Below are 20,000 nucleotides of genomic sequence, written 5' to 3' on the forward strand. Positions count from 1 at the left end.
CCGTGTGACATGACTTTACCGCGTGGCTTGTCTTTACCGCGTGACTTGTCTTTACCGCGTGACATGTCTTTACCGTGTGACATGACTTTACCGCGTGACATGTCTTTACCGTGTGACATGACTTTACCGTGTGACATGACTTTACCGTGTGACTTGTCTTTACCGTGTGACTTGTCTTTACCGTGTGACTTGTCTTTACCGCGTGACATGTCTTTACCGCGTGACATGTCTTTACCGCGTGACATGACTTTACCGTGTGACTTGTCTTTACCGCGTGACATGTCTTTACCGCGTGACTTGTCTTTACCGCTTGACTTGTCTTTACCGCGTGACTTGTCTTTACCGCGTGACATGTCTTTACCGCGTGACATGTCTTTACCGCGTGACATGACTTTACCGCGTGACATGACTTTACCGCGTGACATGTCTTTACCGCGTGACATGACTTTACCGCGTGACATGTCTTTACCGTGTGACATGACTTTACCGTGTGACATGACTTTACCGTGTGACATGACTTTACCTCGTGATGATATATCATGTAAATATAGCGCCAAATATTCTTTATAACGCATATATTCGTTTTTTTGTAACAAATTAAGATATTACTGATTCAAAGTAACCAGTGAGACTGTGATAACGCCTAATATTACCATCATACATAATCCAACTTTAACTGAACTCATTAATTATGCACCCAAGAATTTGTATTCACATAATCTTCCAAGGATGATTCAAAGGCAAAAATATGCTCCTAAAGTGCGTCTCTAGTGGGATGTAAAAGAAGAGAAACTCTATTGTGAACGTATGACAGCGGTGTTAAGAGAAATGCAATTACTACATATAATCAGCATATTTAATGACTTCATCCTTCAGGTTTTGTGTGTCTGTCCGTGTGAAACATGCTCTCCTTTATTCCTCTGACTTGAGATCAGTCTCAAGGTTAATGCTGCATGTTTGCAAAATGACAATATTTATGATGTATATTATACATTTATTATGACTGTGCGGCTTGTAGGGAAGATAAACTGTGTTCATGTGCATCTGCTTATTTAGAGCACATAATAATAATATTTCCAATTTAATTAGACAAAGTCTAATTCAAAATCATCATTTTCGGTTTTGGGCCAGCGTGTCCAGAATTTTCGGTTTCGCATTCTCACAGAAGCAGATATCTCATCCTGGACCAGCAAATTCTAGTTGTGTTTATAGTTAAAAATATAAATTAATTGGCATAGTAAGTTTATTTCTAAAGCACATTTAAAACAACATATGTTGACCCAAAGTAATTAAATTTAACTAATAATTAAATACTATTAAAAATATATATATTTAATTTTAATTAAATATATAAGAATTATGTTTTAAAAAAATTATATATATATATATATATAATCAGTTGAAGTATTTAATAGTAGTAATGCTATTGTGATTTGTTCTGAGCTTTGAAAATAACTAAAAAACTGAAAGGGAATTAAAAACGTTCAGATCTATTTTACTTAATTGTTTGAATATTTAAAAAAATATTTTAATACTTTTTACCCTTATTTATTGAAACGCATCAAAACGGTCAAAGATCTCTATCTAGTGCATGTTTACATACACCAACAATTAAAAATGGTGCCGATTAGCGAAAGAATGCCTGCAGGATGAGTTTGTGCTCAAAACAACGGGAAGCACAACAACCGGCAGATACATAACAATGGTCAAAGATGTCCGTCTAGTGCATGTTTATGTGCAAAAATCATTCAAAGTAGTCCTGATGGGTCCCTTTTAGTGTTCAGGGATAGTTAGCCACACAAGGCCCGTCTGTCCTCCTCCATCTCTCTCTCTCTCTGTGAATGAACTGAGCGAAAGTGGGCGGGGCCAAGTGTGCGATGACACATGCTGTGCAATGTGTAAATGAGCAATGCGGTGTGACGTCACGAACACACAGATTTTAAAATGAGGGTTGTAACTATAAATGCTCTTTTTAGACTAGGGAGGAAGTTTTGAGTTCTGAAACTTATATTGTAATAAAGTTGCCACTTATATGTCTAAATATCAAGGTCAATTTGATTCTCCGTTTCATGACCCCTTTCACTTAAAAATGCAAGCTTGTTGAACTTGGCTATATGTGTAGATAACACTGTTATTTCTGAGTTTGTTGGACTTCCAGAAAAAGCTGGTCACCTTGATTGTTTGTGCACTTGAGTCGAGTATGTGTCTGACTTTAGTGTATGTATTTGAATTGGTCTGAATGTTTCTTCTGCAACGAGCGTCCTGCTCAAACTCACAGATCAGATGAAGTCTCGTGTCAAAAGTCTGCATGATTGAGTGTGAAACTCTGAATAAATGTTTGTTTGATTGTGAGATCCGATGGCTGACAGTCACTGTAGAATCCACACACACACACACACACACTCCTGCAGCCCATGCAGTCTGGACAGATGGTGACCCCTCAATCTCGGCGCAGGAACATAAGAGCCCCTCGCTGCGACAACGAGAGCATGGTCGCTGAACCGTATCTGTGGCAACACCTCCATTCCGTGTCCGGCTGTAACTCCAGTATGTTGTTGTGCAGTGAATAACAGCCGTGTCAGATCTGAACAGACCGTCAGTCGCACCATCTGATTTATTCTCCACACTGGCTGAGATCGAGTTTAATCTGACATCTATAAAATCTTATTTTCATTCATGTTCATTTGTCAGTGCCTGATTGCAGAACTGAAGTCTGCAGTAAACACACAACACAAGCTTTGAGGATATAAAGAGTTACTGATCAGGGTGACGGAGGACAGCAGGAACATCTGCACACAGCAGGAGAGAGAGAACGATTGTTATTAAAGCACTGATAGACGGCGAGGAACACGTGTGTGGAGACAATCTGAATCTGTCTTGAGAGACAGGAACACACAATCTTATTTGGACATAATGTGGTAATACAAGTTTTTTGGCGGGTTACTTTGGGAATAGTACATTTCTTTAGATGTACCTTGGCAAACCATGTTTTGGGTGTACATTGGTAATACCTACCACATGTTTTGTGCTATACCACTATACTACACAATCACTGCTGAATACTCCTCCGCTATACTACACAATCACTGCTGAATACTCCATCACTATACTACACAATCACTGCTGAATACTCCATCACTATACTACACAATCACTGCTGAATACTCCATCACTATACTACACAATCACTGCTGAATACTCCATCACTATACTACACAATCACTGCTGAATACTCCATCACTATACTACACAATCACTGCTGAATACTCCATCACTACACTACACAATCACTGCTGAATACTCCATCACTATACTACACAATCACTGCTGAATACTCCATCACTATACTACACAATCACCGCTGAATACTCCATCACTATACTACACAATCACCGCTGAATACTCCATCACTATACTACACAATCACTGCTGAACACTCCATCACTATTCTACACAATCACTGCTGAATACTCCACCACTATACTACACAATCACCGCTGAATACTCCATCACTATACTACACAATCACTGCTGAACACTCCATCACTATACTACACAATCACTGCTGAATACTCCACCACTATACTACACAATCACTGCTGAACACTCCACCACTATACTACACAATCACTGCTGAATACTCCATCACTATACTACACAATCACTGCTGAATACTCCATCACTATACTACACAATCACTGCTGAATACTCCATCACTATACTACTACACAATCACTGCTGAATACTCCATCACTATACTACACAATCACTGCTGAATACTCCATCACTATACTACACAATCACTGCTGAATACTCCATCACTATACTACACAATCACTGCTGAATACTCCATCACTATACTACACAATCACTGCTGAATACTCCATCACTATACTACACAATCACTGCTGAATACTCCATCACTATACTACACAATCACTGCTGAATACTCCATCACTATACTACACAATCACTGCTGAATACTCCATCACTATACTACACAATCACTGCTGAATACTCCATCACTATACTACACAATCACTGCTGAATACTCCATCACTATACTACACAATCACTGCTGAATACTCCATCACTATACTACACAATCACTGCTGAATACTCCATCACTATACTACACAATCACTGCTGAATACTCCATCACTATACTACACAATCACTGCTGAATACTCCATCACTATACTACACAATCACTGCTGAATACTCCATCACTATACTACACAATCACTGCTGAATACTCCATCACTATACTACACAATCACTGCTGAATACTCCATCACTATACTACACAATCACTGCTGAATACTCCATCACTATACTACACAATCACTGCTGAATACTCCATCACTATACTACACAATCACTGCTGAATACTCCACCACTATACTACACAATCACTGCTGAATACTCCATCACTATACTACACAATCACTGCTGAATACTCCATCACTATACTACACAATCACTGCTGAATACTCCATCACTATACTACACAATCACTGCTGAATACTCCATCACTATACTACACAATCACTGCTGAATACTCCATCACTATACTACACAATCACTGCTGAATACTCCATCACTATACTACACAATCACTGCTGAATACTCCATCACTATACTACACAATCACTGCTGAATGCTCCATCACTATACTACACAATCACCGCTGAATACTCCATCACTATACTACACAATCACCACTGAATACTCCATCACTATACTACACAATCACTGCTGAATACTCCATCACTATACTACACAATCACCGCTGAATACTCCATCACTATACTACACAATCACCGCTGAATACTCCATCACTATACTACACAATCACTGCTGAATACTCCATCACTATACTACACAATCACCGCTGAATACTCCATCACTATACTACACAATCACTGCTGAATACTCCATCACTATACTACACAATCACTGCTGAATACTCCATCACTATACTACACAATCACTGCTGAATACTCCATCACTATACTACACAATCACCGCTGAATACTCCATCACTATACTACACAATCACTGCTGAATACTCCATCACTATACTACACAATCACTGCTGAATACTCCATCACTATACTACACAATCACTGCTGAATACTCCATCACTATACTACACAATCACTGCTGAATACTCCATCACTATACTACACAATCACTGCTGAATACTCCATCACTATACTACACAATCACTGCTGAATACTCCATCACTATACTACACAATCACTGCTGAATACTCCATCACTATACTACACAATCACCGCTGAATACTCCATCACTATACTACACAATCACCGCTGAATACTCCATCACTATACTACACAATCACTGCTGAATACTCCATCACTATACTACACAATCACCGCTGAATACTCCATCACTGTACTACACAATCACTGCTGAATACTCCATCACTGTACTACACAATCACCGCTGAATACTCCATCACTGTACTACACAATCACCGCTGAATACTCCATCACTGTACTACACAATCACTGCTGAATACTCCATCACTATACTACACAATCACTGCTGAATACTCCATCACTATACTACACAATCACTGCTGAATACTCCATCACTATACTACACAATCACTGCTGAACACTCCATCACTATACTACACAATCACTGCTGAATACTCCATCACTATACTACACAATCACTGCTGAACACTCCATCACTATACTACACAATCACTGCTGAACACTCCATCACTATACTACACAATCACTGCTGAATACTCCATCACTATACTACACAATCACCGCTGAATACTCCATCACTATACTACACAATCACCGCTGAACACTCCATCACTATACTACACAATCACCGCTGAACACTCCATCACTATACTACACAATCACCGCTGAACACTCCATCACTATACTACACAATCACTGCTGAATACTCCACCACTATACTACACAATCACTGCTGAATACTCCATCACTATACTACACAATCACTGCTGAATACTTTATCACTATACTACACAATCACCTCTGAATACTCCATCACTATACTACACAATCACTGCTGATTACTCCACCACTATACTACACAATCACTGCTGAATACTCCATCACTATACTACACAATCACTGCTGAATACTCCATCACTATACTACACAATCACTGCTGAATACTCCATCACTATACTACACAATCACTGCTGAATACTCCATCACTATACTCCACAATCACTGCTGAATACTCTCCATCACTATACTACACAATCACTGCCCAATACTCCACCACTATACTACACAATCACAGCTGAATACTCCATCACTATACTACACAATCACTGCTGAATACTCCATCACTATACTACACAATCACTGCTGAATACACCGCCACTATACTACACAATCACTGCTGAATACTCCATCACTATACTACACAATCACCGCTGAATACTCCACCACTATACTACACAATCACCGCTGAATACTCCACCACTATACTACACAATCACCTCTGAATACTCCATCACTATACTACACAATCACTGCTGAATACTCCATCACTATACTACACAATCACCTCTGAATACTCCATCACTATACTACACAATCACCGCTGAATACTCCATCACTATACTACACAATCACTGCTGAATACTCCATCACTATACTACACAATCACTGCTGAACACTCCATCACTATACTACACAATCACCGCTGAATACTCCATCACTGTACTACACAATCACCGCTGAATACTCCATCACTATACTACACAATCACCTCTGAATACTCCATCACTATACTACACAATCACTGCTGAATACTCCATCACTATACTACACAATCACTGCTGAATACTCCACCACTATACTACACAATCACTGCTGAATACTCCATCACTATACTACACAATCACCGCTGAATACTCCATCACTATACTACACAATCACTGCTTAATACTGAATTTGACCAATTAAAAAAATTATAACGGTTACTCGCCTCAATCCGGGTGGCGGAGGACAAATCTCATTTGCCTCCAGTTGCCTCCGACCTCATTTGCCTCCGACCATCAATCGGCGCATCTGATCACGTGACGTGTTGTGCATGACACCGCGGAGACTCACAGCATGTGGAGACTTATGCTACTCTCCACGATCCACACACAACTCACCACACGCCCCATTGAGAGAACCACTAATCACCACCACGAGGAGGTTACCCCATGTGACTCTACCCTCCCTAGCAACCGGGACAATTTGGTTACCCCATGTGACTCTACCCTCCCTAGCAACCGGGACAAATTAGTGTCTTAGAAGACCTGACTGTAGTCACTCAGCATGTCCTGGATTCAAACTCACGAGTGTCACTGAGATGCCCAGCCTCCCTACACATGATGTTTTTAAGAGCTGGGAAGATAATGTGATTGGCTGTTTTCTGCTCATTTTGCAGATATTTGTTTTGTGTAATTGTGTTGTGTAAATTCAGCGCGCCGGGTTTTACTCTCTGTGTCTCTCTCCTGTCAATGTAAAGCGGCAGAAACGGACATATATGTAATTTATTTGCTCTGCAGAGTTTCTGAAAGAGCCGTTTTCAGTGATGCGTGTGACGGCACCTGACATTTACAGAGGTCTTCAAGAGCATGTGTCTCTCTCAGATTTAAATTACAGTGTGCAAAATCATTCCTGACTATTTAAATGTCACTCTGCATTTCCTGTTTCATAAAACCCCACTGTATCTCTTACTGTGTGTGGCGAGGGATTTCCTGAGGGGCTTGTGTCGGCCGATGGGCCGCAGTGGAGAGTTTAAAATCGTCTCAACACACAAACACTACTTTTGTTGCTTTTGTTATTCATGTTACAATCCGAGCAGCTCACTGATCCCCCCCGTCTCAATCCAGATTATTCTAGACACTCCATGAATGCTGTGTTTTCTTCACGGCAGCTGTGTATTACACAACAGTGCCACACACACAACCATAAAAACACGCTCGTCTCAGACCAGCTTTATATTCATGTGCGCGGGGGCGAGTTGAATAACAGTCGTGATGTTTGTGGAAGTCTTGAGTGATTTTTATGTAATGCTAGTTTTCCATTAAGGATGTCATTTCTCTAAGAACTCATCTGCGCTTTGACCTTAAGAATATGATGTTGCCATAAATTGCACATGATATTTTCCTTCAAGACGTCTGTAAGAAATAAAGATGCTGCAGAAGAATCCATGGGTAGCTTTGGGAGATTATTGTTGTGCGCTTCTGAAGTCAAGACTGATATATACTGTAATCTATATGTAATCTATAAAAAGTAACTTTAAATGTAATCTAATCACATGTACTTGAGTTTTGTAATCTAATTATGTAATCCAGATTACATCCATGAGTACCCAAGATTGGTAATGATTTGCAATCACACTTTAAATATGAATTGTGAACCTTCGACCAATACTCTTGAATATTAGTACGGTGCTAAAAAACATGAGCTATGTCCCCATGCTCCAACTGGCATACCCGCAAGGAGGTGTGTCTTTAAGGGCAAGCCAATACAATCTAGAGGGAGTCCAATAAAAATGATGCTGTGGAGCGGAGGGGGGCGGGGTCGGAATATTGTGCGCCCTGTCCCCAATCGGCCTGATGAGGCGCGCGAGGGATAAAGGCGGCCAGTGATGATGGTTCGAGATGGGCCTCCTTGCCCATCCTTTAACAGTTTTACATTGGTGCCGAAGCCCGGGAAGGAGGAGGGATGCCCGTCGCAGAGTCCTCGACACTGCCGTCCACCCAGGGGAGCGCCGCTGCCATCTGCCGGGTGACGGAGTAGCCTGACCGCCCGGATGCGGGGAACGGCCGTCGTCCGCAGGGCAAGTGGGGACTGGATACCCCGACCGCCGCTGCCGGGGGCGGAGGAGTGCCCTGCCATCCCCAGAGACGCGGAGGGGTCGAGGGTGACCGCCGTCCACGAGGGGAGGAGGGAGGTAACTCCCCGATCACCTGGAGTGGTAGGGCCGCTGCCAGGGGCGGAGGAGTGTCCCCATTTGCTGCCAGAAAAGCGGAGGGGCGTTCTGCCCGCTGGGGGTCGAAGGTTTGACTCCGGTTCACCCGAGGTTGGAGCGACTGTCGTCCACCTGAGTGTGGAGGAGTGTTTGAGGACCACGTGACGGTACATCAGAGAACCGGTGGGTGAGCTTTTTCTCTCTCTCCTCTCTCTGGCACCGTGTTGGCCTTTTCCCTCGCCTATTTTTTTGTTGTTGTTGTTGTTGTTTTTTTTCCCCTCCTTCCCCTCCCAGGGCGAGGAAGGCGGGGATGACCACGCGGGATGCAAGCTACACCCCGCCCCAGGGATAGAGGGGGGTGTACGTCATGCCGGTGGCACCCTGGCCTGAGATAACGGCGGGAGGAGTGTGGAGCAGAGGGGGGCGGGGCCGGGTCGGAATATCGTGCGCTCTGTCCCCAATCGGCATGATGAGGCGCGCGAGGGATAAAGGCGGCCGGTGACGATGGTTCAAGAGAGAGAGAATTACGGGCATGTCCGTCATGTGTGTGTTTGTGCTTTTGGTTTAAGATTAATTAAATATAATTTATATTGACAAGCCGGTTCTCGCCTCCTCCTTGCCCATCCTTTAACTGTTTTACGGATGAATTATCTTAAATTGAATGAGGCGCACTCTTGCATCCCTAGACAGACTCTCTCTCTCATTACTTCGTAAGAGACAATTATGACTTTGTTGTTTGACAGCTTGAATGAAAGACCACATACAGAGACATTTCATAATAAACATCGCCGTTTCTAATCATTCAGTTTGCGCAGTGACAACGGTTTCATACACTAATCTGCAAAACTCATCAACTTACTTTGATGGTAACTTTGCACTGCCATCAGCTCGTAGTGTGTGTGTGAGATGCAGCGACTGGCTTCAGTGAATGTGAAGTCGCCCCCTAGTGGTCTCCCAAAGCGATTACATCAGACTACATTGAATGGAATGCAACAGCACACTAATTAGGCTTCTAATTTAAATATTGGGCGATTGTTAATACATCGATGCCTCAAATGTATTAATAAAATAACATGCCGATCAATATATCGATATTTGATAAAACCCCTGCTATTTACTTTCTTAATACATGTTCATTAGCACTAAAAATGTTTTTACACATTTTTAAAAACATGTCTAATCTCTTCAACTGGATCTCTTTCTCCCGAGGGCTGCTGGGACCTTCGGTGGCTCTTATTTCATACAGTTGTTTAGGTTGTCAGACACGCGTAATGGGATATTAAATTACCCAGCATCCCCTCTCCCCTAAATTACCCAGCATCCCCTCTCACGTGCATCTTATCACGTAACTTGTTGAGCACGTTACCGTGGAGACGATGCTTGTGTGGAGGCTTCACGCTATTCTCCGCAGTATCCACGCACAACTCACCACACGCCCCACCGAGAGCGAGAACCACATTATAGCGACCACGAGGAGGTTACCCCATGTGACTCTACCCTCCCTAGCAACCGGGCCAATTTTGTTACCTCATGTGACTCTACCCTCCCTAGCAACCAGGCCAATTTTGTTACCTCATGTGACTCTACCCTCCCTAGCAACCGGGCCAATTTGGTTACCCCATGTGACTCTACCCTCCCTAGCAACCGGGCTAATTTGGTTACCTCATGTGACTCTACCCTCCCTAGCAACCGGGCTAATTTGGTTATCCCATGTGACTCTACCCTTCCTAGCAACCGGGCCAATTTGGTTACCTCATGTGACTCTACCCTCCCTAGCAACCGGGCCAATTTGGTTACCCCATGTGACTCTACCCTCCCTAGCAACCGGGCTAATTTGGTTACCCCATGTGACTCTACCCTCCCTAGCAACCGGGCTAATTTGGTTACCCCATGTGACTATCCTCCCTAGCAACTGGGCCAATTTGGTTACACCATGTGACTCTACCCTCCCTAGCAACCGGGCCAATTTGGTTACCTCATGTGACTCTACCCTCCCTAGCAATCGGGCCAATTTGGTTACCCCATGTGACTCTACCCTCCCTAGCAACCAGGCTAATTTGGTTATCCCATGTGACTCTACCCTTCCTAGCAACCGGGCCAATTTGGTTATCCCGTGTGACTCTACCCTCCCTAGCAACCGGGCCTATTTGGTTATCCCGTGTGACTCTACCCTCCCTAGCAACCGGGCCAATTTGGTTATCCCATGTGACTCTACCCTCCCTAGCAACCAGGCTAATTTGGTTATCCCATGTGACTCTACCCTTCCTAGCAACCGGGCCAATTTGGTTACCCCATGTGACTCTACCCTCCCTAGCAACCAGGCTAATTTGGTTATCCCATGTGACTCTACCCTTCCTAGCAACCGGGCCAATTTGGTTATCCCGTGTGACTCTACCCTCCCTAGCAACCGGGCCTATTTGGTTATCCCGTGTGACTCTACCCTCCCTAGCAACCGGGCCAATTACTTTTTGATTTCGATCAAACTAATCTTACTAGCTTATATATAAAGTCTGAGTGATAAGAACTGAAATATACACAAATTAATCTAAATCAAATCGTGATATTCGGCATCAATGCACGACCCCAGAAATAAAGCTATAAAACTGTGATGAGGGCGTGACCTGAGTTGAGTGACAGGCACTTTCTTGATCTGGCAAGTTTGATCTGATTGGCTGGCTGGTTGTCAGGGTGTGTTCTAGGTTGATGTTTGGTTTTAACTGAAACACCGGCCGCAGACAGTCGAGCGTCTCTCCTCAGAGGAAATGATGTCATATCCTGCAGTCAGGTGTTCAGCAGTGAGTGATGACATCACTGACACACGCTGCATTACTGTCCAGTGGATTGAACATGAACTGAATCAGCAGTTTCATGTGCTGCAATCTCATTACATTTACAGCCCAGAGACCGAGAGGAACAAAAAAATTAATTGGAGGCGTAGCGATGGCTGGGACGGGTCGATAAATCAGCGGGTGGATGGCGGTTTTATGTCCATTGAGACGAGGGGGGGGGTCTCTTTAATGGGACAAGATAGAAATGTGAGGTGACTTTATTTCCCTCTCCGACCCGGAGTTATTCAGTCTTCATGTGGTGTGTGAGGTTAATTCCACTCGCTCCGCTGCAGATATCTCATGTCTGAGTGGAACTGATCATTGCATCGTGTTTTCGCGGCCCATCCCCCCGTTCCCCACCACGCTCTCTGTGACTGAACATTGTCTGATAGAGAAGAGATGTTTTATATTGAGACGGGCTCAGGCCTATAAAACTCCCCTTCAGTTCACTTGTGTGTGTGTGAGTGAGTGTGTGTGTGTGTGTGTGTGTGTGTGTGTGTGTGTGTGTGTGTGTGTGTGTGTGTGTGTGTGTGTGTTTGTATTGTGTGTGTGTGTGTGTGTGTGTGTGTGTGTTTGTGAAGTGTTTCAGTGAGAGCTGAAAAGAAATATAATGGAACACCACCTGGCAGGCATTCTGGGAATGCTGTAAGCTGGATTTGTGCCAGTCTGGAGAATAAACTCTGTTGCGTGACGGGACTGTTCTGTGTGTGAGGCGTGTTGAACCCGTGACCTTCTGAGTTCAAATAGAGGCCACCGGTGAACACCACGACCTTAATGAGAGAGAACAGAACGCATAATGCACACACACACATACACACACACACACACACACACACACACACACGCGCGCACACACACTATACACAATACACACACAATATACTCACACACACACACACACACACACACACACACACACTCACACACACACACACACTCACACACACACAGCTGATCAGGTAAATGTTCAGTCACTATCAGTGGTAGTTTGACTGTAAGAGTGTAACACTTTAACTCACTGACACTTTCAGAGCATTTCTCTTTATCAATAATAACATGATCATGCTCATATTCACAACAACATCACAATTGTGTGTTACTGCTTAAATGGAAGATAAATAATAGAGAAACTTTGTCTGAGATAGAAGTTTTAAATACTCATTTGTATATAAATGAAATGCAGATGAACTAATAAAGTAAATAGCTAATTTCAATCCTCTCATCATTTACTCGCCCTCATGTCATCCCAGATGTGACTTTCTTTCTTCTGCAGAACACAAATGAAGATTTTTATAAGAATATTTCAGCTCTGTTGGTCCATACAATGCAAGTGAATGGTGACCGGAACTTTGAAGCTCCAAAAAGCACATAGATGCAGCATAAAAGTACTCCATAAGACTCCAGTGGTTTAATCCATGTCTTCAGAAGTGATATGATAGGTGTGGGTGAGAAACAGATCAATATTTAAGTCATTTTGTACTATAAATCTCCACTTTCACTTTCACATAAGACTCTATTGGTTTAATCCATGTCTTCAGAAGTGATATGATAGGTGTGGGTGAGAAACAGATCAATATTTAAGTCATTTTATACTATAAATCTACACTTTCACTTTCACATAAGACTCCAGTGGTTTTATCCATGTCTTCAGAAGTGATATGATAGGTGTGGGTGAGAAACAGATCAATATTTAAGTCATTTTGTACTATAAATCTACACTTTCACTTTCACATAAGACTCTATTGGTTTAATCCATGTCTTCAGAAATGATATGATAGGTGAGGGTGAGAAACAGATCAATATTTAAGTCATTTTCTACTATAAATCTCCACTTTCACTTTCACATAAGACTCTATTGGTTTAATCCATGTCTTCAGAAGTGATATGATAGGTGTGGGTGAGAAACAGATCAATATTTAAGTCATTTTGTACTATAAATCTCCACTTTCACGTAAGACTCCAGTGGTTTAATCCATGTCTTCAGAAGTGATATGATAGGTGTGAGTGAGAAACAGATCAATATTTAAGTCATTTTGTACTACAAATCTCCACTTTCACTTTCACATAAGACTCCAGTGTTTAATCCATGTCTTCAGAAGTGATATGATAGGTGAGGGTGAGAAACAGATCAATATTTAAGTCATTTTGTATTATAAATCTCCACTTTCACTTTCACATATGACTCCAGTGGTTTAATCCATGTCTTCAGAAGTGATATGATAGGTGTGGGTGAGAAACAGATCAATATTTAAGTCATTTTCTACTATAAATCTCCACTTTCACTTTCACATATGACTCCAGTGGTTTAATCCATGTCTTCAGAAGTGATATGATAGGTGTGGGTGAGAAACAGATCAATATTTAAGTCATTTTGTATTATAAATCTCCACTTTCACTTTCACATAAGACTCTATTGGTTTAATCCATGTCCTCAGAAGTGATATGATAGGTGAGGGTGAGAAACAGATCAATTTTTAAGTCATTTTGTACTATAAATCTCCACTTTCACTTTCACATAAGACTCCAGTGGTTTAATCCATGTCTTCAGAAGTGATATGATAGGTGTGGGTGAGAAACAGATCAATATTGAAGTAATTTTGGACTATAAATCTCCACTTTCACTTTCACATATGACTCCAGTGGTTTTATCCATGTCTTCAGAAGTGATATGATAGGTGAGGGTGAGAAAAAGATCAATATTTAAGTAATTTTCTACTATAAATCTACACTTTCACATATGACTCCAGTGGTTTAATCCATGTCTTCAGAAGTGATATGATAGGTGTGGGTGAGAAACAGATCAATATTTAAGTCATTTTCTACTATAAATCTACACTTTCACTTTCACATATGACTCCAGTAGTTTTATCCATGTCTTCAGAAGTGATATGTTAGGTGTGAGTGAGAAACAGATCAATATTTAAGTCATTTTCTACTATAAATCTACACTTTCACTTTCACATATGACTCCAGTGGTTTAATCCAAGTCTTCAGAAGTGATATGATAGGTGTGGGTGAGAAACAGATCAATATTTAAGTCATTTTCTACTATAAATCTACACTTTCACTTTCACTTACGACTCCAGTGGTTTTAACCATGTCTTCAGAAGTGATATGATAGGTGTGGGTGAGAAACAGATCAATATTTAAGTCATTTTGTACTATAAATCTCCACTTTCACTTTCACATAAGACTCCAGTGGTTTAATCCATGTCTTCAGAAGTGATATGATAGGTGAGGGTGAGAAAAAGATCAATATTTAAGTCATTTTGTACTATAAATCTACACTTTCACTTTCACATATGACTCCAGTGGTTTAATCCATGTCTTCAGAAGTGATATGATAGGTGAGGGTGAGAAAAAGATCAATATTTAAGTCATTTTGTACTATAAATCTACACTTTCACTTTCACATAAGACTCCAGTGGTTTAATCCATGTCTTCAGTAGTGATATGATAGGTGAGAGTGAGAAAAAGATCAATATTTAAGTCATTTTCTACTATAAATGTACACTTTCACTTTCACATATGACTCCAGTGGTTTAATCCATGTCTTCAGTAGTGATATGATAGGTGAGGGTGAGAAAAAGATCAATATTTAAGTCATTTTGTACTATAAATCTACACTTTCACTTTCACATAAGACTCCAGTGGTTTAATCCATGTCTTCAGAAGTGATATGATAGGTGTGGGTAAGAAACAGATCAATATTTAAGTCATTTTCTACTATAAATCTCCACTTTCACTTTCACATATGACTCCAGTGGTTTAATCCATGTCTTCAGTAGTGATATGATAGGTGTGAGTGAGAAACAGATCAATATTTAAGTCATTTTGTACTATAAATCTCCACTTTCACTTTCACATAAGACTCCAGTGGTTTAATCCATGTCTTCAGAAGTGATATGATAGGTGTGGGTGAGAAACAGATCAATATTTAAGTCATTTTCTACTATAAATCTCCACTTTCACTTTCACATAAGACTCCAGTGGTTTAATCCATGTCTTCAGAAGTGATATGATAGGTGTGGGTGAGAAACAGATCAATATTTAAGTCATTTTCTACTATAAATCTCCACTTTCACTTTCACATAAGACTCCAGTGGTTTAATCCATGTCTTCAGAAGTGATATGATAGGTGTGGGTGAGACACAGATCAATATTTAAGTCATTTTCTACTATAAATCTACACTTTCACTTTCACATAAGACTCTATTGGTTTAATCCATGTCTTCAGAAGTGATATGATAGGTGTGAGTGAGAAACAGATCAATATTTAAGTCATTTTCTACTATAAATCTACACTTTCACTTTCACATATGACTCCAGTGGTTTAATCCATGTCTTCAGAAGTGATATGATAGGTGTGGGTGAGAAACATCAATATTTAAGTCCTTTTTCACTTTAAACTCACCTCCTTGCCCAGTAATTTACGATATGCACAAAGAACGCAAATAGACAAAAACAAAAGAAGAATGTCAAAGTGGAAATTTAAAGTAAAAAAAGACTTGAATATTGATCTGTTTCTCACCCCCACCTATCATATCACTTCTGGAGACATGGATTAAACCACTGGAGTCGTAAGTGAAAGTGAAAGTGTAGATTTATAGTAGAAAATGACTTAAATATTGATCTGTTTCTCACCCACACCTATCATATCACTTCTGAAGACATGGATTAAACCACTGGAGTCTTATGGAGTAATTGTATGTTGCATCTATGTGCTTTTTGGAGCTTCAAAGTTCTGGTCACCATTCACTTGCATTGTATGGACCAACAGAGCTGAAATATTCTTCTAAAAATCTTAATTTGTGTTCTGCTGAAGAAAGAAAGTCATACACATCTGGGATGACATGAGGGGGATTAAATGATGAGAGGATTGTCATTCATGGGTGTACTGTCCTTTTAAGATCTGCATCTGTTACTCTTGCTTTAGTGTGTGTGTGTGTGTGTGTGTGTGTGTGAGTGAGTCTCATCACTGACATCTGCTGGTCACAGTGTGTCATTACACACTCAGTTTGATATGTTCATTGTGTTTGACTCATGTCTGCTCCTCTTGTTCTGTCTGTAACTGCTCTATCGGATGCAGCATATGTGCAGAGCTGAATGTCATTTATCTGTTAAAGCTGTTTGTGTGTTTCTCCTGCAGGTGCTGTGGGGGTGATGGTCGTTATGGCTCTGACCAACAAACACAAAGTCAAGCGACAACGACTCGACAGAATCTGTGAAGGTGACGATCATTTATAACGCCGTGTGTGTGAGACACGCTAACACATGCAGAGTAACACGAGTGTAAATGTGTCATGTTTTATTCCCTCTTGAGACAGACGCTTGTGACATCACACACAGAGTAATTAAACATGATGAAGTGTGTATAATGTTGGAGATGGTTGCGGCCTGTCCCATGTGTGGCCCCGTTTCATCAGTCCTGAGGGTCTGCAGGAAGATTTAGTTCTCGTCTCGTGGTGTCTCTGCTGGTCCGTCTGTTGCTCCATCTGGCTCGTGTGCTGGCGGCTGTTATGGCAGGTTGCCTGTGAGGACGGTTTGAGCGGCAGGAAGTCGCACTGTAGTGCACACATACAGTTTTGTACGTTTGGCTACAGATGTAATTAAATGTAAGTTCTTTACAACAACTCGTATAATAAGTACATAGTGGTTAAGGTCACCGCGGCAGTATTGCAGAGGTGACCAGGATGACCGGCTAACACACAATAGTCCAAACGCACGAGGATCATCTGTGTAACTATGGAAACACACGATATGCTGGTGAAGGTACACCCAAAGGGAAGCATGTATAATGAGAACTAAATGGGTACAAGAATAGAGCCTTGGGGGATCTCACAGGTAACAGAGGACCAAGAGTAACCGAAAAGCTTCTTAAACCAGTTAAGAACAGTTCCTTGGATCCCTACCAACTGTTCCCGGTGAGCTGTAAGGATGCTGTGATCAATGGTATCAAGTGCTGCACTAAGAATCTGCAGACCCAAAAGTTGTTGGGTGTGGGGTGGGGTGGGGGGTTGTTCGAAAAGTTGTTTAGGGGTGGGGGGTTAATCCAAAAGTTGTTGGGGGGTTGATCCAAAAGTTGTTGAGGGGCGGGGTTTAATCCAAAAGTTGTTGAGGGGGGGTTGATCCAAAAGTTGGTGGGGGGTTAATCCAAAAGTTGTTGGGGGGTTGATCCAAAAATTTTGAAGGGGGTGTTAATCCAAAAGTTGTTGAGGGGGTTGATCCAAAACTTTTGAGGGGGTTAATCCAAAAGTTGTTGAGGGGGTTGATCCAAAAGTTGGTGGGGGGTTAATCCAAAAGTTGTTGGGGGGTTGATCCAAAAATTTTGAGGTGGGGGGTGTTAATCCAAAAGTTGTTGAGGGAGGGATTGATCCAAAAGTTGTTGGGGGGTTGAGCCAAAAATTTTGAGGGGGGTTAATCCAAAAGTTGTTGAGGGGGTTGATCCAAAAATTTTGAGGGGGGTTGATCCAAAAGTTGGTGGGGGGTTAATCCAAAAGTTGTTGGGGGGTTGATCCAAAAATTTTGAGGGGGGTAATCCAAAAGTTGTTGGGGGGTTGATCCAAAAGTTGGTGGGGGGTTGATCCAAAAATTTTGAGGGGGGGGGTTAATCCAAAAGTTGTTGAGGGGGGGGTTGATCCAAAAATTTTGAGGGGGGGGGTTAATCCAAAAGTTGTTGAGGGGGGGGTTGATCCAAAAGTTGTTGAGGGGGGGGTTGATCCAAAAGGTGTGGAGGGGTGGGCTTGAACGGTTCCTTTATAAACACCCCCTAATACCAGTCTTCACAGTCCATGTCGAGCTGAATGAGTGTCATGAGAGTAAACGGTGTCATCTGAGCTCAGATCTGTGATGAGGATTAACACTTATTGACTTATTCACCCATTGTCCATAAATGCCACCCCTCTTTATATTCCTGCCAGTAGTCATATATCAGTGCCCTCATGCCCTCCAGACCACAGGGAACAGGACGAGAGTTTGAGTGTTTGTCACAGGGGATAGGGGTGTTAAGTTGGTTTTATTTGGACTAATCTCTGTTGCTGAGGCCAGAACCCCATTGGATTAGAGTAACCCCTCCTCCACTGCACTCTCCCTCTGGTTTCCCTCCTTTTGCATCCTCTTTGCCATGTGATACTTTTCTCCAAATAGTTCCACTTTGATGGCTATGAGCACAACCCCAAATCCAACCGGGTGTAGAGTAGCAAAGATGGAAGGTGTGCATATCCTGTCGGATATCTTGGTAAGTTTGTGTTTGTTCGCCGTTTTGCCCCGTTTGTTTCTTTCTTGGGCTTGCTTATGTTTCCAGGGTTAAATTATTCAGGATTACCTGCCAGTATGAAGTCACATGATAGCGTGACCTCGAGTGAGTCAAAAAATGTCCGTAGGAGATCAGGTGAATGTTGCCTTCCCTCGCACACCTTCACAGGGAAACATGAGAAGAGAAATCAGACACCTGCCTCTTTCCCCTCCTCACAACTGCCCTCACCATTGTTCATTTGGCTTGTAGTTTCTGTAGCATTGGCACAGACGGAGCGAGGAATTGCGTTCAAACTCCAAAGGAAATTCAGGACCTGTAGAAGCCAAAGTCAGGGTTGGTGAAGGTTTGATACTCTGCCTTGAATTTGGGCTCAACTGCAAGCTGACTCTCTTCAGTGGTTTTACGTTAACGGGTAATGCCCTGCTTCTACTAAAACTGTCAGGAACGTCATGTCTGTTCGAGGCACCGTTCCTCCTCCGGATTACTACCCCTTTGACATTGCCTTATCTGCCCAGCCACCTGAAGATCTGCAGGGCTTTTATAAAGGAAACCAACACATGCTGAGCAGATCTGGCTCTTATTATGGCCTGGCCACAGGAGGGGTCAGGTCTGCTTGGGATCAAGGGCAAGCTAGGGCGACTACTCCTGCGCCTACTCCTGGCCCTCATCCTCCACTGCCCCCTCCACCTCCTCCCCCGCCCTCGGCTCATGAGATCAGCCGTTTGTACAGGGATTCTCTGGCTGTCAGGATGATCCCAGACAGTCAGCGTATTCGCAGTAGAGCTGCCTCACCTGCTTGCTTCGGCATCGAGTCTGCCGTGTCCAGATATTCAGCCGAACAGGCCTCTTTAGGTGCCCATTCCCTTTACGGCAACGGCCTTCATCTGGAATCCTGTCATCCGCCCTCCACTTGTATC

The 20,000-nt window shown here is 42.2% G+C and overlaps 1 protein-coding gene across 3 annotated transcripts in view; it reads left to right on the forward strand.

Annotated features, from left to right (window-relative positions):
* LOC127626728 (C-terminal-binding protein 2-like) overlaps positions 1-20,000 on the forward strand; it is a 94,515-nt gene that overhangs the window by 27,934 nt on the left and 46,581 nt on the right. For 2 of the 3 annotated variants that reach the window (XM_052102705.1, XM_052102704.1), the window contains exon 2: positions 16,978-17,058. In XM_052102705.1, the coding sequence (XP_051958665.1) occupies positions 16,992-17,058 (67 nt within the window). In that variant the 5' untranslated portion in view covers positions 16,978-16,991. Of the gene's footprint in view, positions 1-16,977; positions 17,059-19,129 lie in introns of those variants that run through there. The other variant, XM_052102703.1, reaches the window with a different exon arrangement.

Source organism: Xyrauchen texanus, chromosome 33, assembly GCF_025860055.1.
Source record: "Xyrauchen texanus isolate HMW12.3.18 chromosome 33, RBS_HiC_50CHRs, whole genome shotgun sequence".
In the NCBI taxonomy this organism is placed as follows: Eukaryota; Metazoa; Chordata; class Actinopteri; order Cypriniformes; family Catostomidae; genus Xyrauchen; species Xyrauchen texanus.